The following is a 25,454-nucleotide window of genomic DNA, read 5'->3' as shown; positions in this document are numbered from 1 at the left end:
GTGGAAAAATTTACTTTTTATATTTTATACTCTTTATGTTTTATACTGTTAGTACATCTTCTTTTAATGCTGAGTCATTATTCATTATGTGTGATGTTTACCACTCTGTAACACCCCCAACCCAGGAACGGAGTTCTTGCCTTGAGTTAAAACCCAAACACCTAAATGTCTGAATGTGTAGATAGAGGATGGCGCCTGCACTCCAGATTGGATCCAAGCAAGGTTAGAGGGGAGAGGTCATCATGACCTCTTCACGGAGCAGAGAAGGAGTAGTATGGGGTGGTACGATGTACGTAAGGAATGACATCATAGTGTGAGGGGGTTGGATTTGGTTCTATATAATCTTTAGTTTTCTCTTGTTTAATCAGACTTCACTTACAGAGTTTCTCTGTGATTGACTTCTCAATAAATGCATTTATTTATTTTAACTCTAACTTTCTCTCCTCCTCTTTGTGTGTGGGTTATCAGTTGAACATTTCCATAACAGTTGTTATTTGTTGTTTAATTATTGTTTTCTTATGTTTGTACATTCTATTTTTTATTTATAGTAGATCAGGGGTCTCAAACATGTGGCCTGGGGGCCAAATGCGGCCCGCCGAAGGTTCCAATCCGGCCCGTGGGATGAATTTGCAAAGTCAAAAATTCCACAGTCTTGAATTGAATTAAGCCAAAAAAAAAAAGATTGCTTGAATTAAGGAAAAAAATGTTGAATTAAGCAAAACGAATCTTCAATTAAGTAAAACAAATCTTGAAGTAAGCAAAAAAATTCTTCAATTAAGCAAAAAAACATCTTAAATTTAGCAAAAAATGTTGAATTCCGCAAAAAATCTTGAATTAATAATTTCAAATTTTTGTCTTTGTTTTAGTGCAGAAAGTAACATTACATTATGAAAATATTTACATTTACAAACTATCCTGTAACAATAAAATGTGAATAACAACCTGAAATGTCTAAAGAAAATTAAGCACAATTTTAACCATTTTCTGCCTGTTACTAAGTGTTTAGTGTCTTTGTAGATCCGATCCATAATGCACATGTAGAAATGATAAGTTGAGGCAGATTATTGTTAAAATTGCACTTGTTTTTCTTAAGAAATGTCAGTTTTTTTCAGGTTATTCACATCTTTTTTGTTTGGATAGTTTATAAAAGTAAGAATTTTCATAATTTAATGTTTTTTTTTTTCCTTTACTCTAAAACAAAGACAAAAATTTGGAGTTGTTATTATTTATAGGTTATCATTTTACTGGTCCGGCCCACTTTCGATCAAATCGGGCTGAATGTGGCCCCTGAAGGAAAATGAGTTTGAGACCCCTGTAGTAGATGATGGGAGTGGAACTCTGTACAAGGCTTCGTTCCCTCCCTGCACTGTTTTTATTATGCTAAATAAATAAATAAATATAAATAAATATAAATAAATACAAATACTAGATAAAAGGTTTTTTTTTAGCTGATGCTATGTATCCTCCAGTCCAGTAGGTGGCGGTGTTGTGGCGGTGTAACACAAACTGGTTGAATGCGGAGGAGGAGGAGTAGAAGAAGAGTGAACGCATGTGAGGCTGGGTTTCCAAACTCGGTGGAGATGTTTTCCAGGTTAAAAAACAAAGTTGGGGAGGTTTTGTTACCGGGAGATGAGTTCTGCTTCGACACGGACGACACCATCTCGTTAACGGAGTCGGTGAAGGCGGAGAAGGTGGTGTGCGGACCGGGTCTGAGGCGGAGCGGGGACCGGCTGGTGGTGTGTAAGAGCGGCGTCCTGAGACACAAACAGCCCAACGTGTTCTGGATGGACGCCCAGCAGAAGAGGGTGAGGCCGGAGACACACACCAGCACACCCCGGTAACACACACCGGTACCGGGGACGTGATCTGTATGGGAACCGAGAAAAACAGCCCTAAACTGGGCCAGACTCCATCCACAAACACCGACATTTAACGTTTCTGATCCTGCCGGTCCACATTAGAGTCCCTGGTGGGGTTTTCATTGACTGAATCTAAATATTGGTGAGTTAATGGAGTTAACGGCTGAGGCTAATGTCACTAAATCGCTTTATTTTAAGACTTAAATACTTAGTTGATCAGATCAGCTGGTTCTGCATCTGTTGAGTCTCTAAGCCAGGGGTGTCAAACATGCGGCCCGGGGACCAAATGCGGCCCCCCAAAGGGTCCAATCCGGCCCGCGGGATGAATTACTGAAATAAAAAAATTACACTGAAGATGTTAACCCTTTCATGTATACTGGTCACTACAGTGGACAGCTATTCTACAGCTGTTCTCTTGTATATTCATAGATTTTGTTGTTCTTTTCATCGTTGTTTTGTTTTGTTTTTTTTTTGTTTTTTTACGCATATCTTTATTAAAGATTTAAGACACTACATATCTTTTCTGACATGAATTGGTAACATTATGTAGATCTCTCCTGAGCAGAAACCCCCAGAATCACAAGCCCTCCCCATAGTTTTCACACAATTTATCTGTAAATACATGTTTCTGTGCGTCAAAAAATTAAACGTTTGGTGTCCAGATGAGTGGACATTTTTGCAACTTCATTAAAAATAGGTTCATAAGATTTTTTTTTTTTTTTCATTATTATTTTTTTTAAATGTATTTTTTTAAAATTTTTTCAATTTTTTTTATTTTATTTTTATTTATTTTGCAGAAGAAAAATTTTAATCGCATTGTTTTTTTCATGTCTAAAGAGGAATAAAAACACTCGGGGAAAAAATGTGATTAAAGTTCTCATAATTCATGCATGAAAGGGTTAACAATCAAGGATGTCAAAACAAATTTAGTTCAATTCCATCTAAAGTGGTTCAGACCCGTAAAATACTATCATAATAAACTATAAATGATGAAAACCACATATTTTTCTCTGTTTTAGTGTAAAAAAAAAAAAAAATTACACAAAAATGTTAACATTTACAGACTAGCCTTTTACAAAAAATGTGAAAAACCTGAACAAATATGAACCTGAAGTGTCTTAAGAGATTTAAGAGTAATTGTACCAATGTTCTGTCTATTATTAAATGTTTTGTGCATTTGTAGATCCACTGTGATCTGTACGTTGTAATGAACATGGAAAACTGAGAAGCTTAGGCCAAATAATGGCATAAATTGTTAAAATTACACTTTTTTTCCTTAATAAATTTCATTTTGGTCATGTTTTTTTTCATGTTTTTCAACATTTTTTAAAAGGTTTGTAGATGTAAAAATTTTAATAATATAATCTTACTTTTTTCACTCTAAAACATAGAAATTAGACATACAAATGTTGGAATTGATATTATTTACGCATTATTATGTTATTATTTTAATGATCCGGCCCACTACAGGTCATGTTGGGCTTTATGTGGCCCCTGCACTAACATGAGTCTGACACCTCTGCTCTAAGCAGTGAGATTAGTGTGTAATAGTGAATATATTGTCATAAAATGTGCTTATAGTTAAAGCAGCAGTATGCCGAAAAACTCAGCAGAAGAAGCTGATTTATGATATCTAATAGAATTAGTTCTGTTTCAAATGTAAAAAATCAAACAGTCCTTGTCAAAGTTCAGTGGCAGTATATCTGAATGGAGGTCAGTGTGGGAGCTCAGCACATTCACAAACAGACAAAATGGACATTTTATCATGTAATTACAGGAGTAGTTAAGATATTTATCCACCAGCTGGAAACACTGAAACATAATTAACTAATCTATTAATTATGAACTTAAACTTGGTGTTGTGTCCCAGTGACGACAAAATTGTACCAAACTGTAGAAATACACTAGATTAAAAAAAACAAAAACCTCCTACAAGTAAATTTCAGTTCTTCTGTTTTAATCCAAAATGTTTAAATAGTTTTGACTCAGTACATGGAATCTATTTCAGGAAATCATGATTTTTTTTTTTTTTTTTCATTAAAAAAATAAGGGCTGCATGAGTTGTTGAAAAAGTCATATTGGAGATCACTGTTATTATTTCAATTTTTATCTATTTACTTATTTACTGAAGTAAATAAATACATGCAAATGTATATTTTCAACACAAACATATAAACAGCACTGCAAAAACTTAGAAATACAAAAAAAAGTTGTTACTTTAAACTTATTTTATATATCTTCCTCAGTACGTCTCTGCTCAGTGAGACTAAACTGTATATATTTTTTGTAATACCACAGTTAGATCATCCTAAATCCTCCTGAATCTGGACCTTTTAAATTATTTTTTTGTGATTATACATTTACACATAGTTACTGCAGTTACAGCCATTTGATCACTTGTGCAACCCTAACAGAAATATAAATATAAATTGACAGAAGCACTAAAATGTTATTTTTCCAGTGTTTTTTATTTTGTACGTCCTCTGTTGTGCATCCTTACAGGTGATGTGATGCATTGTGTGACACATCAGCTAAAGATAATGTCATGAGGAGCTAAAAAAAAAGTTCCGTTAGCCTACTTTCAATTGACATAATGAGGATTTCTTTCTTTTCTAGACACAAAAGTGAGTGAGAATAAAAACAGAAACACAATAAAAAAAATATAATAACATGGATGTCTGCGTTTGGTCTCATTCTTATTTTAAATATTGGTAAATTTCAAAACATCTGTTGTCCCTGATGAAGATACAAGGGTAAACTGTTCGTGTTGAAGCAGTGCATTGTGGAGGTTTGAGTCCATCTGTTTGTGTGTCTGTCCTCAGTACGTCCCCGCTAAAGGAGAGACCGTCATCGGCATCGTCACGACCAAATCTGGAGACGTTTTCAAGGTGGACTTTGGAGGAAGCGAACAGGCGTCTCTGTCTTATTTAGCGTTCGAGGGGGCGACGAAGAGGAACCGACCCAACGTCCAGGTCAGAACCAGACTATTACCTGGGATTTACAGGTGCTCTCCATGTGTTTGTTTGTATATTATTTGTGTTTTCCTTTGGTTTTCTGTGTATTACCTTTATTTTCTTGTATATTACTGTGGTCCCCTGTTTCCAATGTCATTTTTTTCTTTCTTATATGTTTATTACCCATGTTTTCCTGTATATTACCTGTGTTTTCTTGTCTATTCTTTGTCTTTTCTTGTGCGTTACCTGCCTTACTTGGGTTTTTCTTTGGTTTTCTGTGTGTTTGCCAGTATTTCCCATGGTTTCTTACACATTACCTCTCTTTTCTTACATATTACTTGTGTTTTTCTTTGGTTTTCTGTGTTACATAAACATTTTTCCTGCTTATTACTTGTGCTTTAACTGTTTCTTGTGTGTTTCCTGTGTTTTCTTCTACATTATTAGTATTGTCTTGTATGTTACTGTGGTCCCCTGTTTCCTGGATTATTATTTTTTTCTTTCTTATATATTACTTGTGTTTTTGTTTGCTTGTCTATTCCTTGTCTTTTCTGTACATTACTTGCCTTACTTGTGTTTTTCTCTGGTTTTCTGTGTTCTCCTGAATTTCCCATGTTTTCTTGTACATTGCCTCTCTTTTCTTACATATTACCTGTGTTTTTCATGTGTGTTTCCTGTGTTTTCTTCTACATTACTAGTATTTTCTTGTATATTACCCATGTTTTCTTGTACATTACCAGTATTTTCTTGTGTATTGCCTGTGTTTTTCTTGAGTTTTCTGTGTGTTACCTTTTTTTTCCTGCATATTACTTATGTTTTCAACGTTTCCTGTGTTTCCTTTTACATTACCATCATTTACTTGTATATTACCGGTATTTTCTTGTATATTACTTGTGTTTTGACTGTGGTTTCCTATGTATTACCCGTGTTTTCCTGTGTTACTTGTCTTTATTATGTATTACCTGTGCTTTACTGTATATTACCTGTGTTTCCTTGTGTATTACATATGCCGTGTCATATATTATCAGTGTTTTCCTGTATATTCCCTGTGCTTCTTTGTACATCATCTGTGTTTTCCTGTATTTCCTGTGTGCAGGTGGGCGACCTGGTGTTCGCTCAGTTCCTCATCGCCAATAAGGACATGGAGCCGGAGCTGGTGTGTATCGACGGTTCGGGCCGGGCCAACGGGATGGGCGTGTTCGGGGCAGGTGGTCTACTCTTCATGGTCTCTCTGGGCCTGGTCCGGAGGCTCCTGGCCCCGGGGTCAGAGATCATGTCGGACCTGTCGCAGCTGTTCCCCTGCGAGCTGGTGGTGGGGATGAACGGCCGGCTGTGGGTGAAGGCGTCCAGCATTCAGCGGACGCTCATCGTGTCCAACCTGCTGCAGAGCTGCGAGAACATGACGGCCACGCAGAGACGGGAGCTGTTTAAAAGGGTGGCACAGGGGGCGCTATAGAGCAAGGACCTCCTAAAGCTGCAGGTGAGAAACTGAAACACTGAGCTGAAAGGACCACTCTGCTGTTTTATTCATCACAGCTACATGTTTCACAGGAACGTGGTTGTGAGTTGAAGCTGTGGATTTGTTACTTGGACTGTCAATCAAAGAGCAAACACATGGAAACTGTTCCTGTTGTTCATCTCAAAGCCTGTAACAGAGGCTTTTCTTGTAGTAATAGGTTAATACGGAGCCCCTTTGGTGACGTGTGAGGAAAAAAATATGAGTTAGTAATGTGTTTCCATTACTTTAATCGAAGTATATCACGGTAGTTCATACAAAGGTGAAAATAAAATCAAATTGAGGTGTTCCATGTTGGTAAGAGCATCAACTCGGTGTGCAACGCTATACAGCAATCTCGTAGGTGAATTATCTTGTGCTCACGTTAGTAGTATCTTGTGGCCACATATATATTTATTTTTTTCTCATGTCACCAAAGGGGCTCCATAGGTTAATCCTACAGATGATACATGCGACTGTTGGGTTTTCTGCGTGGGTTTAATATTATCCTTAAATTTGTGGAAGAATTGGGTGACTGTTGTGGAGCCTGGAAGGCCGTCTGCAGTTACACTGTACAATTTCAGTAAAAATATGTCATTTAGCTTAAATTTTTAAATCATTTTTATCATTATGCATGTGTAGAAAATTTTCGAAAAGCATCCAAAAAGCTTCCAAACTAAAGTCCGCTGGCCATTAACTGCACTCATTAGAAAAAGCCTTTTAATCAGGTTCGATGCTCTTATTGTTTCACATTAATTTGACTTTTGATTCCCAAAATGGTGTGAGTTCTGCATTCTTAATCATTCTTATAATGGTAGGGAAAATCCTGGACTACTTGTTAGTGCAGTGTGAGTTTAAATTTTCTATCACAGTATTTTTTTGATTCTGGAAGTTTCCTTTTTGTATTTTGTGAGACTGCATCTTAATTCTGTGGGAAAAACTGAAGATTTAAACAGATCCAGTATCACAAAAAACAGGAAAACAAGCTTTGACATCTTTGACACTTAAAAAAAAAAAAAACTAGTTAAAGTACAGTCGTTCTCAGTTTCTGGAGAAATCCATGATGTGTTGATTTTTCTGTAAAGCTCTGATGTGTTTTTCAAGGCTAAATGTTGTTAAATGTGATTATATTTGTATTAAAAGAGGTAAAAGATTCCATTTTGATGCATTTTGATCTAAACATTTAATAATAAAACACACTTTTTCTCCATAAACATTTATTCTCAAATAGTTTAAGAAAAAATAGATTTTTTTTACAACATTTTTTTCATTATATCACTTTTTATACAGTACTTTATGTGCGTTTAGAAAAAACTCAACACAGACATCAGTTAATGTGGCAGCAGCAGACTGCCGGCGCCTCCGAGGCTCAGAGACAACGCAAGGGATGTTGGGATGAGACGAGGAAAACCCAAAGCGAACTCGAAACAAACTAAAGTGGCTTCGGTTCTGCACCAACGGAGAAAATGTGCAGTTTAACACAAGGACAGAAAATAATCTGAACTAAGTGCAAAAATGGATTTAAGAAGACGACCAACGGACGAATGAAGACTCAGCAGAGATGCATTCAGACAGACAGACGATCAGTCAGACAGACAGACAGGTGGCTAAAGTACACCTTTTGTTTCCTCCAGTAGAAGTACAATTACTATTATAACGAAAAAGTAGAAGAACTGACTAAGAGCTCTGTTTTGGTCTGATATTGCACTAACTGAATTTGTTCTAATGCTGAAATAAATCAAAATGAACAACATTAACACTACATCATAAAAGCAGACACTGGCTAAGTTTCCATAGTGTTGAATTTGTGGTTAAATGCACTGATATTGATTTTTTTACTGTTTAGGCAGAAATGTCTCCAGAATAATGTAAAATTAAAAAGAATGGCTGACACCTGTAAAATGCACCAAAACTAAAGTAAAAAAAAAAAAAAAATCTGGTTACAAAATATAAGGAGTAGAAAGTACGAATATTTGTGTTAGAATGTAAAAAGGAGGAAAGAATAGTAAGTACAGATAGCTGAAAAATCAACTGAAGTCCCGTACTGGAGTATTGGTACTTGTGTTACTTCCCACCTTATGCAGGCAGTCAGTCAGACAGACAGATGGACACACAGACAGATGGACAGGCAGACAGGTGGAGGTGTGCGATCCTGTTTCATTTAGTTGAACACATGCGAGGCAAGCGGAGAACTTTGGCAACACGTCAGGCTGAAAATACAACAGACATCTTCTTCTTCACTGGTGTCGCAGTGCAGACTAGAGGGGGAGGGGCAGGGGGCGGGGTCACATGACGTGCTTCTGGATGCCCGGGGTGAACTCCTTGGCGTTGGGGTTCAGACTGCTGTGGACCTGAGAGCAGAAGAAGACCATTCATTTTAGTTTAGTTTATGTCGAATATGCAACAAGACAAAGTAATCCCACCTAGTCCTTACAAATGAAACAGATTATAAGACAACAAACAAACAAACAAACAAAAACCTGTACATATATGCATGAAAACAAAGAGGGACACTGACATCTGGGGTTTACTTTCTAAAGGTCTGGTGAATCCACTTTGGTGCTGAGAGACGTTACGTATCGACAGTCACGTGACCAATAACTGAACGTCTTGAAATCCAGCGGAACTTCAGGACAGGAAGTGGCTCAAAGGGAGTTTTACGTCCATGTGAGACGAAACAATGCAAATGAGACACAACTAAGGCCAAGGAAAATGCTCAATGTCGCCGACTGATCTGCCGATTGTTTTCTTTCTTAAACAGACTTTTCCATACATATAAAATGTCTAAAAATAGTTAAAAAAACATTGAGCAGTGTTCTCAGTGTTTCCCCAAATGTAATTCTCGGTCCACAAGCCAAAGATATTCAATTTAAAGTCATGAAGTAGGAACGAAAATGGAAAATACTCAAATTTAGGACACTGAATGTAAAGAGGTTTCAGTTATTCTTAACAAAAAAATTACTCAAAGCAGTTCATTTAATAGTCAACACAACTGTCACTAAACTCACGATATTATTCATGCAGTGAACATTTTTGTTTGATAATGTTTTTGGTCCATATTAGATCAAGGTTTTCAGACATAGAAGCTAAAAATGCCTCCTAAAAGGGCTGTCTTTTGTGTTTCATCTTTTATTGTTCATTTATAATTAAGCTCCGTCAACAACAGGTCACACGTTTCCCGATAATAATTTTCTTTTCCAGTTGTACAAAGCCTTTACATGTATTGTATGGTGTTACATTTAAAGTGTTACAAATGTGCAAAGACAAAAATAGAAAGTGAAATAAATCCCCCCTCTAAAAACAACAGGATAATGGAAAATCTAAAAACGAATACAAACCAGTCGGTAAAAAGAAAGCGTCAGTGAAACGGAACATCTGCGAGAACTATGTTTATTATGTGTGAACGATGGAAGTGTAATGTTAAGCATTAGGCAGGAGGACGCTAATGGTAACACGTAACAGTCTGTTAGTTTAACGCAGGGGTGTCAAACTCATTTTAGCTCAGGGGTCTGATGATCTGAAGTGGGCCGGACCAGTACAAGAATAACAGAGAAAAGTAGAATTACATGATGAAAGGGTTAACATTTGCAATGTTTCCTTAAAAATGTGAATAACAAGAACAGCCTGAAATTTCTTCAGAAAAATAAGTGCAATTTTGACCTTATGCCTCAGTTTATCATTTACACATGTGCATTACAACTACAAATACACAAAACATTTAGTGACACACTGAATATTGTTAAAATTACACTTTCTCTTTAAGACATTTCAGGTTGTTCATAATATTTGTTCAGGTTATTCACATTTTGTGTGAAAGGATGGTTTGTAAATATAAACATTTTCATGTAATTGGACTTTTTCACACTAAAGCAGAGAGAAAAAATTTGGAGTTCTCATTATTTATACGTTATTATAATAGTATTTTACGGGTCTGTCCAACTTTAGATCACAACGGTCTGTATGTGGAATCTGAACCAAAAAGATTTTAACCTCAGAGATTAACATTTATGCTGAGGCTGCAAGAGGAACTTTAAAATGATAATAAAATGATGGGGCAAATGGATTAGTTCCTTTAAATACAATTAATGGGTGGTTTGTCTCATAGTCCGCTGAAATGCTATATAAACTGCTGCTCTAAAAATGTAATTAATTAGGTAACATGATTGCTATTTCCTAACTGTAACCTAAATCATCTTAACTATTAGATTGTGACCATTATCTGTTGCCGTTCGTTGTGTTCTGTATGACTAAATGATAAATAACTAATAAAAACTGTCAAAAAAAAAAAAAAAAAGATTTTAACCCCATTGTTAACACGTTCAGTGTCATTTTTCCCACGGGCTGGATTGGACCCATTAGCGTACCAGTTTTGGCCCACGGGTCATTTGTTTGACACCTGTAGTTTAACTCCACTCCTCCAGTTTGTACCAGGTTGAATTAATTGTACAAATGTCCGAGCGCTCACCACGACGTCGATGTCGGCGTCTGCGTGGATGTCTGCGTCCAGGACCAGTAGACCGATCTGGTCCTGGAGCTGGCTGACGGTCTGAGCGGAGGGGAGGTCTCTGGACGGGATGAACCACTCCCACTGCTCCTCCTCCTCCAGCATCTCCTGGAAACAGCACTCGATGAACTCCTCCTCCCACAGCTCCTCCTCCACCTGCAGAGGGCGGGGTCACGGGTTAGACTGGTCCGCATGTAGCCCTACTGGTTTCACTGGATCACATTAGGAGGAACTATAACTGTACAGCACGTTGAAGTCATGCAACGCCGTTTCCACACACACAGATGAGACAGGATTATAAACAGAGACGCAATAATTTATCTATTAATGTGCATGTTCTTATTTGGTTGAATGGTTTGAATGACTTTTGCTGCTCAGATGCACCGATTTATCCTAATTCTTACTCTTTTCTGTCTTCTAGGGAGTTAATGAAATGTGTTTTGAACAGAGGAAATAACCTTTTATCTGCTTTTAAACTAAGATGTGACTTTATTTATCCCATCGTGGGGAAATTTCACAGTTAACAGCAGCAACATACAACAAAAAAGTGCAGAGAAAAAGACAGGTAGAAGAAAAAAAGTGAAAAATTAAATGTAAAGAGAAAATAAGAAATTTGGTATTATATAAATACAGAGTTATAATTAAAATTAAATACATATTTACATTGTTATTGCACATGCGCATGGTGTGATATGGGGGGTTTATTGGGAGCTGTTGTATAGAATACGTGTATATTTTATTAAAAAGATAATTGTTAGATCATCAGTTTTCTTGATTTTCAGTGGATCTATTTGCAACATCAGAAAAAGACAAATTAATCCAATGATATAACAAATTATAGCCTACCGAACACATACAGTTCTGTGCAAAAGTCTTATACCACCTTTATCTTTGTTGTTTTACAGGGTTGGAATGAACATATTTATTTAGGCAATTTTTCATTCTCTTTTCTTCAGATACACCAAGAAAATATAGGAAATATGTGCACAGCCTTAAGAAACACACAAAAAACTGAACTCAATGTGTTGAAAAGGTTAAAATCACTCTTTAGTGTGACCTCTGACCTCTTGACTGTATCCCTGGTTTTATGGTAACTGTCTGCAGTGACTGTTAAGAGCATGTTCAGATCACTACTCAGCCTACATAGAGTCTTATGATTTGCTGAATTTCTTGAGGGGTTTGCCTACAATCTGTTAGCAGGTTTTGATTTAATGGCTTTAAAGCGTGGGTGTCAAACTCATTTTAGTTCAGGGGCCACATTCAGCCTAGTTTGGTCTAAAGTGAAATAATATATAAATAATGTCAACTCCAAACTTTCCTTACATTATGGAAATCTTTACATTTACATTCTATCCTTTAAAACAATGTGAATAACATGAACAACCTAAAATTTCTTAAGAAAAATAAGTGCAATTTTAACAATATTCTGCTTCAGTTTATCATTTACACGTTCATTATGACTTCCAGATCACAGTGGCTCTACAAATACACAAAACATTTAATAACAGGCACAATATTGGTAGAATTATACTTATGACATTTCAGGTTCATATTTTGTTCAGGTTATTTATATTTTTTGTGAAATGATTTGTTTTAGTGTAAATACAGGAAAATTACATGAAAATGTTTGCATTTACAAAGAAAAATTTGGAGTTGTGAGTATTTATAGGTTATTATGATAGTATTTTACTGATCTGACCCACTTGAGATTGAACTGGTCTGCACATGGAACCTGAACTAAAATGATTAATATCTTAAGTGTAATTTTTGTATTTCACAAATTCATCCCACGGGCCGCATTGGACCCTTTGGCGGGCTGCAGTTGGCCCCCGGGCCACATATTTGACACCTCTGCTTTAAAGTCATGGACAAACATTTATACCATACTGTACAATTATTATATTTATAAAATCTGCCCTTTTTTGCAGTAGCACTCTGAGATTCTCTGAATGAAATGTTTTATAAATAAAATCTATTATTATTTTATTATTTATTACAACGGTACAGTACATAGCATTGTGAAAAAAGGGAATAATGTCAGAGAAAAGAGATTCTTTTTTTCCCACAGATTCAGTGTGAGCCTCCAGGATAATGAGCTCTGATTACACCCAAGTATCTGAATGAAAGTACCTGCTTCAGTCATTCATTGATTACCATCAGACTGATTTCATTTGGAAACAACAATACCTTTATGGCAGTCAGATTCTGAACTGAATACAGTCAATTCCATTTTCTCTGGAGAAGTATCACTCTGTTTAACCACTTTGTTCACTCAGAGTTCTGTTCATTGCAGCTTTTTGAATATGATAGGATCTCAGTCATATCTACCAGGAGACAAAACTGGAGCTACAACAACAAACCGACCTCAATCTGCAGCTTTTCTGATACAGGATTAGTTTCAGACAACAAAAATCTAAAACCACTGTAATTAGATGGATCATATCTGCCCTGAGAGGATAAAGACTCTTTCAAACAGAGGCTGTCAAACCTTTATTCTATTTGTCAAAACAGAAAAATGGACATTTTGCTATTCTTTCCACATCTAGACCACAATAAATCAGGCCTAGATCAAAAACTACTAAATATGGACTAATCAAATTGAGGTCAGACTGTTTAAAAGCCAATTTCACCCACTCTATTTATGAAACCACAAAAACTCATACTTCACCTATTTCCCCTCACAGATACACTACGTCTTAGACTTTAAAACCAACTTTTTTGTGAACTCTGTGAATATACAAAAACACTGTAATTTTGTATAGTTGTCCAAATGTAATTTAAAAAATACCTGATCAAATCTGGACTAGATTATCTCTGAAGGGACAGTGATTTACAGTTTAAGATATCTTTCTGATTTGTGAAACCTTTAGTCTACTATTCTTCTTCATTTTTTCAGTGTTGGTTAGTGGAAAACAAATAGCTAACATTTTACAGTTTTTCTATCGACAATCACTTCACTCTAATGCAGTGTAAATGACATTATCCCAGGGAGATGGAAGACTCTGAAACAGATTTTCTGATTTTGAGGTTGTGTAACATCTAAGCCAGGACAAGATCTCAAACTGCTAAACTTAGACTGATCAAATCTAGACTAGATTATCTCAGAGTCGTTAAAGATTATTTGATTTGTCATCAGTTTCTGATTTAGAAAACTGCTGTTCTACATTTTAAGAGGGAAAACAAATTACATTTTGGTTTCCCCTCATCTACATTTGTGGAAAAAATTATTAGACCACCCTTGCTTTCTTCAATTTCTTGTTCATTTTAATGGCTGGTACAACTAAAGGTACTTTTGATTGAACAAATATAATGATAACAACAAAAATAGCTCATAAGAGTTTAATTTAAGAGCTGATATCTATCAATTTTCCATAGTTTTCTTGATAATCAAATTTCACTTAAGTTCTTATGTCAATATCTATGGCATTGTACTGACAAAAACAGTGCTTTTAGACATTCCACGTTTTCTTTTCTGTCTGCTTTAGTCACATGATACACACAGGAGTTAGTACTTGATTGAATAACCATTGTTTACGATGATGGTCTCATAATTTTTTCCCCGACTGCAGACAAAGACTATAACTACAATCACATTACTCTAATGAAATGTATATTACATGATCTGAGGGAGAATGAAAACTCTTTAAACCTCATTTTCTGACTTACGAAACCGTTATTTTACCTGTGAAAATGAGGAAGTTCGGATTTTTACTTTTTTTTTTTTCCCCCAAATCACACTAGAACTAGATCCAAATCCACTATGGATAAGAATCAGATATAGTTCAGTCGGGTTTAGACCTGGTCTGCCTGGTGCTCCTGGTCCTGGTCCTGGTCCTACCTGTCTGTTGAACTCCTCTTCGTTCTCCATCCACATGTACTCTGCGAACGGGTTATCATCGGAGATGAGCTGGTTGCTCAGGATCACTTCGTTACTGATGGTCATGTTCGGTGAGCTGTTACTGAGACTCGGATCTTTCATTTCAGTCCTCCTGGGGTCGGTTCGGTCCACCTGTCGGACACACATTAGGGGACAGACATGGCTCAAGTCACCTGTTCACAACAATCAGTCTGTCTGCTGTTCTAGGAGCCTGTGATGGCCGCGGTCTCACACACAAGTAGCAGCCATTTTTAACAGTAACAAAAGCACCAGCTCCCACACAAACAACCCCAACACGACGGTTAAACACACCTGTAACAACCTTTAAACGACTCTGTGTGTTTTTAACGGTGGGAAAATACCTGGCAGACGGTTTTTGTTGAGGGCGTCGGATCCAAACGGTAACTCTGTGTCCAACTGTTTAACTGTAATGGCTACCTCTGTTTGTTTACATCTGCAACGTCACCGTGTCCTCTCCGCTGATTGGACAAACCCGAGCATTGCCCTGATGTACAGCAGCCAATCAGAAAGTAGGACGCGGTGTTGTTTGTACCTTTGGTCTTATGTTTGTGATTGGTGTCATGTTCGAACACATTTTCATTTAGCAGGTCATTTACACAAGAAAATACCCAATTAAAACAGGCTATTTTCATGTCATAACAAGATATTTTCTCGACAGTACAAGACATGTTATAAGAGAATAATAATCGTTTATTGTCATTGCTGACATTGTAAAGACAATATTTCGCACTATATTTTGCACACAACAAATATGGAAATGTGGCTTTTCTTGATAACTTTTTCATTCATTTTTAAAAAACTATTTATATTGCTATAAGTATAACCAAATATGTTTCTTGTTGTAACATAAGTTTGTATGTCATGGGGAAAATATCTTGCTACAGTCTGACAATATCTGATTGTGACATGACCATTTTTGTGTCTATTTATTTCATATTTTGCTCTTTTTTTGTTGATTCTTGTCCTTTGTTTTGGTTCCTTTTAGTTGATTGTGTTGTTGTTGTTGTTTTGTGTGTGTGTGTGTGTGTGTGTGTGTGTGCATATTTTCTTCACTTCTTATTTTTGCTTTTTGTTTATTTTGTTGATTATATTGTTTTTCTTTTTGAATGTGTCCTTATAGTAATTTTTAAAAATTCACTACTTATTTTTAGTTCATTTTGATTATTTCTTTCAAGTAGTTTGAAATAAATCACATTACAAATACATGATGTGTTTGTGCTTTTGGGGCTTGAATGTATGATTGGAATGACACATGAACCCGTCGAGGGTTAAGTGGTTATTTTTATCATTCATTCATTTACTCATGTATTTATATATTCAGCCTAGATATCTAAATGTAGATATGTATATAGAGAGGATGTTTACACACACACACACACACACACACACACACACACACACACACACACACACACACACACACACACACACACACACACACACACACACACATATGTATAGATCTGTCTCACACACACAATACAACTGGACATATATGGGTGTGTTAAAGTCCGAACGCGAATGCTCATAATATCGCGATATTTCATATGTACTTCCGGTTCGACAGGATTCATGGGACCTAGAGACTATGTAATTGTTGCTAACTACTAACTGACTACGCACTAAGGTAAGACAGTTTACCTTTACGTTTGCACTGCTCACTAACTATATTTATCATGAATAAACGCACATAGTTTTTAAGTACGAAACAAAAAATATGCCAGTTAATTAATGGGCAGTATTTACATGTAGGACATTGTAGATAGTTCAGCTATATAATGTTAGCCGGTCGTTGTATGCTAATCTGCGTTAGCCATGTGTCTGCAGAGCAACCTCTGTGATAAAGCATTATATGTGTAACTACACATTTAGAGATTCTGAAGATATCGGGAGCAGGTGTCCTATGGACAAATGTATGAACTGTGTTTGTGGAAGTGTATACTGTTAAATCTCATCAAACACACTTCGTTTAGCTGCTCGCTGTCCATAATGACGCCCCATAAACCATGCGGATCAGATTAGAGCCATATGAATCTACCTGCAGATCTTTCCGAAAGGAGAGTGGAGCAGCCAGTCATCCGCTATACAAGTCCTAATCTAGTGTAGCTAGGGTCATTCTTAGGCCAGTATTGCTTTGCATAGTCCCGCTCGGGTTAAGATACAAGTTCAAATCAAACTAAAGATGGACAAGAACCAAAGCAACAAAGACAATATTAACATACCATAATCATCACCACAATGACATCATAGTTATAATTATTCACAACAATTTCCTGTTCCGTTCAGTTCTCATATGCAACTGCAAAGCACTTGCACTTATTGATCCTAATTTAAAATTTGAGCAGATTACCTCATGATTTCATTTTATATTTTGGAGGATGGGAGTTCAAAGATTTATTTAACAAATAGATCTGAAAATTAAATATTAAAGAAATATTTTCACAGATTAGTCAGATGTACTGATTTTTGGAAAATTGTCTTTTGTCACCATTGTCACCATCAATTTTTTTTTTTTCTGTGGTACTGTGTATTGTAAGATATTTGGTAAATTAGAGGTATCAAACCAATTAGTTTGATTTGTCCAAATCTGTGGATGCAATACTAACAGACAACTGTCTGTAAAGATATAACCTCCTTGGCAGAGATGATGATGATGATTGGAAAGGAGAATTAGGACTTTTGTTTACACACAGGTTGTTAATAGATGTTGATATTTAAAGTTGTACCTGTCCCTAACGGATATTTTTTTGTTAAGAATCACACACATATATTAGCCAGTATGTTCTAAGAAGTAGAGCAAACAAAGAAGGATAGCCAGATGTATAGAAATATTTTACCAGTGCAGGAACTTTAAAACATAATTTAGCACATTTGACATTATGGTAAACTAAAACTAGCAGGGAAAAAAATTTCCTGTTAAAACAAGAAAACTAACAATATTGTATCCAACACACATCTGTAAATCATATACAAGTTCTCAGTAACAGACAACAGTATGAGTGGTGTTTTAAGGAAGTTTAAACTCTTTGTTCTTGTTTATTTAGCACATTTACTATCCTCATTTCTCTTTGTAAAACTTGTGGACCAGGTTTTAACTGAAGCATCTTCAGATGTCCACCCTTCATAGAGTATTTCACAGTTAAAGCCCTCAGGGGGCTAGGGTTTTTTCTGCTCTGGCTTTTTCCACCTTCTTTCGTTTTATTGGACACAGTTGCTCTTTCTTCCCTCCTCTTTATCAGATGAGCATTTGCCAGCCTTTAATAGTCTGTATATTTAAAAAAAAAAAAAAAAAAAGTGCATATTTTACACTCTTTTTTTTCTGAGTTGTGATCCATCAGTCTAAGGCCTGTGTCCTCCTCTGCCCTGTCTCCACTTCTAGGCTTCTTTAATTCCCTGTCATGTTCTCTTTCTGTAATTCCCAGCTTTAACCTGCTCAGTGACTGTTAAAGAATCGCAGTCAGTGTCTTTCATTTTCATTCACCTGTAACTGTGCGCTGGCCTCTGTCCTTTTGTGAGGCAGCGTTTGAAGGATGTGTCTACCTCACTGTGTTTCAGCAGACATCAGACATTCAGAAGAGAAGAGGAGGATCCTTCACTTTCACCTGTTTGAGTCTTTTCAAGAGAAACTGACGTCCTTAAATCACTCAACGCCTGCTTCATTCTTTATCTTGACTCACCTGTGCTGACGCTGTGAGGCCTGACAGCAGCTCCAGCTCATCACGTCATGTCTCAGAAGTCACAGTCAGACGGCGGGCAGAAAGGCTTCGCTGTGGGCCGAGGGCTCCTCGCCGCCGCGGAGACCTTGAACTTCAGCATGAACGAGCAGCGCTCTGGCCAACAGATGGGGGGTATGGCCTCAGGTGTGGGAATGGGTGGTGGTAGTGGTGGCGGCGGAGGGAGGGAGGGGCAGAGGGGCAACTCTCCAATGTCTCGACGTAGTGGTGGTACAGGTGGCAGTCTTGGCAGCACCATGAAGCTTTTTGCAAGCTTGGGGTTGTCTCCATCCGACCTGGATGCTCTGGCTCAGATTCCTGAGGACGAGATCAGCGTGGAGACGCTGCCGCATCTCCTCATGCAGCTCAAGAGTCGCAAGGGTGATGCTGAAGAGCGGCGCAGTGCACCGTCCATGTCCTCTGACTCAGCATATCGAGGAGGTGGGGACAGCTGGGATGATGGACACATGGGGAGGATGGGAGGGGATTCTCTGGGTCAGAGTTCAGGCCGGGCCCAGGCCTCAGCAAACTTTGGATTCACTTCCATGCAGGACTCCCCCTCCAGCCGGGGCTTCGGCTTAGGTTTTGGTGGTGGTGGTGGTGGTGGAGGAAACCGAGACCGGTCATACTCTGACCTTTCCCGCCGTGACTCGTATGGCGGACTCGGCATGGGCTCACTGAACTCTGACTCCATCTTTATGCAGAGGAGGATGGGCTCGCCGTCACAGGGGAAAATCCAGGACTTCTTGGGAGTCATGCCCCCCATGTTCCCCCATGTCTGCTCTCTTTGTGACTTTGATGTGCATTCCACCATGGTGAGTACCGTCCAGCCTCCTTCCTCTGTCCCTCTGCGACTAACATGTAACATGTTGACGCCTCAGCTCATGTCCTCTGTCCACATCAGTCCATGACAGGTGGTCTTCAAAACAAAAATCAAAATCCAGTTTGATCATTTAATTAAGTCTTCTTACAGCATGCACAGAGGCTTCACGTTCTCTAACTTTGACCTGTTGAACTGAGTTCTCTTTAGCTGTCATCAAACTTCTTTTAAAGGAATAGTCGACCCACAAATTCACTTCTTGTCATCTTTTATTATCAGTTGATAAAGAGTTTGGATTCATACTAGTGAGTATTAGCAGCTGCAGCCTCTTCTAAGACAACAGTAGTGCCTGATATTAGACAGTAAAGCGTGTCTACGCCTTCTTTGGGTTTGGGTAAATCTCTTTGGATATTTAAATGATAAATTCTTTCATGTTAGAGATGAGAGGTTGTCCAGTGAATCGGTATCTGCAGAACTGTGCTCACATTGTGCCTTCTCAACTGGAATTAATGACTTCGAGTGAAAACAACGCTTCAAAATAGAATTGGCTTCCATCTTGACTTTTTCAGTTAGTTTGTTCATTATAAGATGAATTTATTTAAGGGTGGAACAAAATATCCCCACAGGATTCTGTAATATCTGGGGGTTTATGTGATATATTGGATTATGATGCTGCCAAATGGATATTTTTACTAAACCATTCAGATTCCTTTACCAGTTTAACTCAGTGTTGGAGTGATTCATAGGTGGAAGATGCATCCATTGACAACGTTTACATGTATTTAATATTCTGGGATTTGACCTTTTTCCAAATAAAACATACTAAGAACCTATTTTTAGGGCTAATGAAAATTGACATTCCCCCATAATTCTTATTTTTTGTGAAAGGGATACAAGGCTAAGACTCCGTACTTGCACCATTTTGGCAAATCCATAATGCAGCGAGTCAGTACAGGACTTCTGCTTTTTTCTGTTTTTAGGATTTATTTACTCTAAACATGATAGTCTCTGTATCACAATTTAGCAATTCTGTGTCACATGACAATTTCTGAAAGTGTCATAATTAAACAAGTGGTCTCTGATTTCCACCCCTATTATTTAGGCATTTACTTAAATATTTAGTTCAAGGATTATTCAGGTTCTAATGGAATCAGATGCTTCTTACATTGTCACGTTTTTGGGAGATGGGAGGTAATAATGGCCGATTGACTTCCTTTTTCCTGCTTTCACCCCTGCTTTTTCTTCAAGGGTAAAACAGAATCCAAAACCTATAGATGTTAAAAATCTAAGACCTGGTATTTGTGTTAGTTTTAGGTGAACTCTTCCTTTAGCACAGGTGAATTCAGATAGAAGCAGATGGTTCAGGTATGTAAGTCTGTTTGTATCTGTAGGAGTGGAACCAACACACTAATGGACTTCGACATGCAGAGAACAGACGGCAGCTGCTCGACATGTGAGTCACTCAGATACTCAATACCTGTACTGTACGATCAACAGGGGGTTTAGGGTTGTTGGACACGTTGTTGAGGGTTAATGTCTCCCTGTTGTGTTTAGGTATCCTGAATGGGACCCTGGCATGGACTCGAGCAGAGGGTAAGACACTAACACAGTTCAGTAACCATGTTTTCATAAAATTGTTCAGAGAATGGATGATGTAGAAGGGTGCTTGTATGAAACTGGGTATATTTTGGTACCTGGCCTTTTACCAGCTTTTTAGACACAGTAATAAAAGAGAAATTCAGACATATTTTCCCCCAGGATGTACCTAATGATGACCTCAGATAAATACAAAAAAATTATACTCTTGCTCTGAGCCATCCCAAAATTAAGGAATTTTTAATCAAATATCGGGGCCAAAAATAGGACCAAAATTGAGACATGAAAAGCTACCAAGTTGTCAGTGCATTTGATCTGGAAAACATGGCTTGAAATGGTCTTATATACACTATAAATAAAGACACTGTGTTAAATGTGTCGATCCTAGTGGTTTTTCTAATCCAGACTTGCAGGTTTTTCATGAATCTCAGTTTCATTCCAGGTTTTGTGTGTAACCTATCGTGTCCACTTGCATTACACGCAGAACCTGCTCATTTAAACACAAATAAATCGTGAATGATTTTGCATCAGTGGTCATTTTTGTGAAACACTCTGCCTTGCATAATTAGTTCAATTCCTAAAATGTACCTGTGAGAGAATAAAGAGATATTTAAAAAATAGTAGCATGTATTTTTTTTTGTCTTTTTGACCGTGTTACATGCAGATATTTGTATTAAAAATGATGCAAAATAATATAAAAATGTGTTTTATCTGAAAAATAGTTTCTCTTTTATCTCAGTAAGTATTTATTTTTTAAATAGACCCAAAGTGCTTCCAAACTTGCTTCAGAACATTAGTCTACATCTGGTTTGAATTTTTAGACCCTCTGACCTGTTTTTAGCGACCAGTTTCATAGAAGCACCCAGAACATTGTTATTGTTTTCTATCATTTTTGCTCATTCAGATTAAGTGTCTTCATTGTCTTGAGAATATTAGCTGTTGGAAAAAGAACTACCATAAAGGATTGTAAGAACTTTTTTTTTTTGTGAAGTTCAAGGCAGCAAGCCAAACAGTAAAAGGAAAAAAAAAAAGTCCTTCAATGTAAAACTACCTCACCGTGGCTCCTCAACAACACTTTATGTCCGAAATGGAGGAGGAAGAAGCCGAGCTTATGTTGTCCTACTGCGATTTTACATGACTAATATATCCAGTCCACAAAAAAGAGCAGGTCAACCACTAAATTACTGAAAAAGAGCACAAGTTACAACAAGCCATAGAGAACAGAACAAAACAAACCAGCTGTATTTCCTTCTTCAGACACTGACATCACCATCCTGGATCAAACCGCGGTTCCTCATTCTTAAACTGATTTATGTTTTTACTTTGCTTTAATTCATCTGGTAGACTTCCATAATTTAACCTGTGATTGAAACACCATCCTTTTTACAGTTGTTCTGACACAGTGCATTTGTAAATTCAGTTTCCCTTTTAGATTCTATCCCCCTTCTTTCTCTGAGAACAATTTCTGTCTTTTATTTGGAAGTAATTTATTCCTTTCTTTAAATATTAGTTGTGCTGTTTTGAACTGAATCAAATTTGGAAATTTTAGAGTTTTTAATCTTAAAAAAGTTCATTTGTATGGTCTCTATGTCCTGCATTATTTACCGGTCTAATGGAGATCACATTAATTTAGAAAAACAACAGTATTTATCAAATGAGCAAAACATGAATCTGTATCTATCATGTGATTATTAGAAGTCCTTAAGCTTTTTGAAACCATGATCCAGGTGAACGTGGGACACAGATGATCGGTAGGCTGCTACCTCTGTGTCATTTTAAGCCAATAAACACGTTATATTTATTGAAATATTAATGTTGAAGGTATCTGATGAGTGACAATGAGCTGCTCTCTTCCAGTAGGGGGCTCCTGGACACCCCTAACCTGTCTTCAGGACTACTGGGACCGGCCCCCATGTCTTCAGCTGCAGCATCAGGAGGGATGTCGTCCAGCTGGGGTAAGAGTCTCTGACAGACACACCGATGCATCTGTATGTGTGTTAACATGTAACAGGGTTTATACAGGTGCTTGAAATCCTTGAAAATGCTTGAATTTCAGTGTTGTGTTTTCAAGGTCTGGAAAGTGCTTGAATTGTAGTTTAAGTAGTTGCACTTATAACTCTGATTTATTTATTTGTAATATTAGCTCTGCCAGGTTAGATGGCAAGTCAAAGTTACTTATATTTAGAAAAATAAAACTTTATGTCAAAACCGAAAATTATTGCGTGTTCTTAGGTCGACTCTAGGTACATTTTTATCTTAATCTTTGGCTCAGTGCGAGTGTGTCTGAAGAACGCCAAGTGGCTTCCATTTTTTTGGATTAAACTTTGTGTTCTTGTTTAATTTCTAAACCTTTTCCTGTTATGAAACATTAGAAAGGGTTCCTACCTTAGTATGGAAAGTATGGAATTTGATTTTATACATTTCCAGGTCTGGAAAAGTATGGAAAATGGAAACAAATGTATGGAAAAATATTCATGTTGCCAGGACTGTTATTTTCTAAAACATTAAATTATGAATATTTTAAAAAAGAAATGGATTAATCTGTTTTTTAAGGGGTTTGCTAGTGCAACAAAAATGTTTGAGTGAGAGCACATACAGTAGGCTACGCTTCCCAGAAAACATTTGGGCAGATTGACAAATTGAATGCCCCGCCTTCTGCTCTTATCCTCCTCCAACCCATTTTAAGGCCCACCCAGGTGTCATTAAGTTTCACTGCTGCTTTGATGGACAGGTGACATCCACACACTGTTAGTGAGCGAGCTATTCAACATGCCTTGTGTGATCATTGGCAGAACTCATAATGGGTAGATGGAAATTCTCTGACTGACTCATAAATCCCAAATATAAAGACTGGTTGGCTGGTTGGAATTTTTTTACCAAGACATCTGGAAATTAGAGTCTGGAAAAAGTATGGAATTTTAACATTTCAAATGTGTAGGAACCCTAATTAGATGTTCATCATTGTGGTAAAAAGTGAAGAAAAAAAAAAGTCATGAGTATTTGTATTCCTGTAGATCTATATTTTACCCAGTGATAAGGCACTGTGCTGTGAAATTTAGAAAATGACCTTTAAAGTGCTTGAATTTGACCTCGAAACGTGTATGAATCTTGATGTAACTGTGCTCGTCTCACTGACATGATGCATCTATACATGAGGTTGGATCCCGGTCTATGATTGTTTGTGTTTCAGGAGGAGGAGCTACTGGTATGTCAGGGATGAACCAGCACGGACAAAATAAGGTCAGTGTGACTCGTGGAATTCAACTAAAACAGGAATCCAGATCAGAGACAGCAGCTCATTATTCATATGTAGGAGGTCAACAGAATGGGTAGAATAGTTGGAGAAGGTAGATCACATGAAGAGAAAACAACCACATAACTGTTGAAGTGTTTTACTACAGGTTATAATACTATAAACTACAGGAGAATGGATCTGTTATAATGTCCACATGTTCATTGTTCAGATGAGAAGCAGGGTGGTGGTGGTGAAATACGACAGGAAGCCGCTCAGCAACAAGACCCTGTTCGCCTTCACAGAGCCATTCGGTCGCTTGAGGGAACATCTGATTCTCAAGAACAAGGTGAGACCCTGATCCACGAGGTGGGCTGTAACAGAGTCCTGAACCTGTGACCCAGAGCAGTAGGATTCTATTAAACCAGTCCTTTTTTCAGGCAAACAATAAGTGCAGGAGTTTGTTTTACCACGACATGTTTTAACTGCCATCTGCAGTCTCCTCAGCCTGACACCTTAGGCTTGTCTGGAAAAAAGAACAGTTAAATAGTATTAATAGAATTAAAAAAAGAGACTAATGGAACAAAACAGACCTTTAGCCAAAAGGATTTTTACCCCGTCCCTGGAGGGGAGGCAAAGGGTATTGTCTTTGGTTCGGCCGGCCGACCGATTAATCGGTGTATCACCAATTAATCAACATCGGCCAATATGTAGCCGATATATTAACTTTTTTTGCTGCGCGGAGATTGTGTCGCTCGCTGCTCCTCTGTGTGTGTGTGTGTGTGTGCGTGTGCGTGTGTGCGCTGCCCGGAGAATAAGAGGAGCAAGTTAGTTTCACTTTCACTCCTGCTCGGACAATGACGCTGTACCCCCCTACACAATCACATAATCACGGAGCTACCCCCCCCCCCGCCCCCATTCTTATGAACTATTCACCCCCACACACACACCCATGTCCGTGCACTTCCTGTCTCCCTCACAGTTTCATTCTGCCAGCAGGCCTGGGTGTTAATCGTGTAGGGGAGACTGGGGACAGTTGTAACACAGGTCAGTTGTAACTCTTGCTGTTGCTCCAATCAGGAACAACTTAGGACTCACCTAATTCACTCTGCACATGCTCAGTTTAGTCCTTAGTCCACATAAGAAGTTGTAGTGCCGTGAGGTGACACATGAAAATTTGTGAGTGAAAACATAGTGTGTGTTCAGTCATATTTTTTGCTCTAATTATTTTTGTGATTGCATAGTTTGCATTTGAAAGTTGTGTAAATTATATTTGTGAGATAAACAAAGATTTATGCAACTGTTTATCCACCTGTCCACAATTATCTAATATAAGATTATTATATCCTGTGTAGATCAGTGTTCTTATTTCATATATCGGCCAAT

The 25,454-nt window shown here is 37.5% G+C and overlaps 3 protein-coding genes across 9 annotated transcripts in view; 2 read left to right on the top strand and 1 right to left on the bottom strand.

The window, feature by feature from the left end:
* Positions 1-1,528: 1,528 nt before the first annotated feature.
* Positions 1,529-7,393, top strand: exosc3 (exosome component 3). Its single transcript, XM_030146234.1, has 3 exons — positions 1,529-1,805; positions 4,682-4,831; positions 5,907-7,393. The coding sequence occupies exons 1-3, from the start codon at positions 1,581-1,583 to the stop codon at positions 6,264-6,266; spliced, it is 735 nt and encodes a 244-aa protein (XP_030002094.1). The 5' UTR covers positions 1,529-1,580; the 3' UTR covers positions 6,267-7,393.
* A 112-nt stretch (positions 7,394-7,505) lies between these two features.
* Positions 7,506-15,183, bottom strand: LOC115427622 (polyadenylate-binding protein-interacting protein 2). Of its 2 annotated transcripts, none has more exons than XM_030146235.1 (4): positions 15,049-15,183; positions 14,648-14,818; positions 10,771-10,965; positions 7,506-8,656 (listed from the first exon to the last, which is right to left on the bottom strand). In XM_030146235.1, the coding sequence occupies exons 2-4, from the start codon at positions 14,786-14,788 to the stop codon at positions 8,591-8,593; spliced, it is 402 nt and encodes a 133-aa protein (XP_030002095.1). In that variant the 5' UTR covers positions 14,789-14,818; positions 15,049-15,183; the 3' UTR covers positions 7,506-8,590. The 2 variants fall into 2 exon arrangements, with proteins under 2 accessions (XP_030002095.1, XP_030002096.1); XM_030146236.1 differs by having other exon boundaries at positions 14,999-15,147.
* A 1,034-nt stretch (positions 15,184-16,217) lies between these two features.
* matr3l1.2 (matrin 3-like 1.2) overlaps positions 16,218-25,454 on the top strand; it is a 28,471-nt gene continuing 19,234 nt past the window's right edge. For 2 of the 6 annotated variants that reach the window (XM_030146230.1, XM_030146231.1), the window contains exons 1-6: positions 16,341-19,235; positions 20,632-20,693; positions 20,795-20,833; positions 22,694-22,791; positions 24,027-24,076; positions 24,301-24,417. In XM_030146230.1, the coding sequence (XP_030002090.1) occupies positions 18,432-19,235; positions 20,632-20,693; positions 20,795-20,833; positions 22,694-22,791; positions 24,027-24,076; positions 24,301-24,417 (1,170 nt within the window). In that variant the 5' untranslated portion in view covers positions 16,341-18,431. The other 4 variants (XM_030146229.1, XM_030146228.1, XM_030146232.1 and 1 more) reach the window with 4 other exon arrangements.

The sequence above is a fragment of the Sphaeramia orbicularis genome, chromosome 10, assembly GCF_902148855.1.
Source record: "Sphaeramia orbicularis chromosome 10, fSphaOr1.1, whole genome shotgun sequence".
In the NCBI taxonomy this organism is placed as follows: domain Eukaryota; kingdom Metazoa; phylum Chordata; class Actinopteri; order Kurtiformes; family Apogonidae; genus Sphaeramia; species Sphaeramia orbicularis.
The sequence above is the reverse complement of the archived record's forward strand: the minus strand, read 5'-3'. Positions and strand labels throughout refer to the sequence as shown.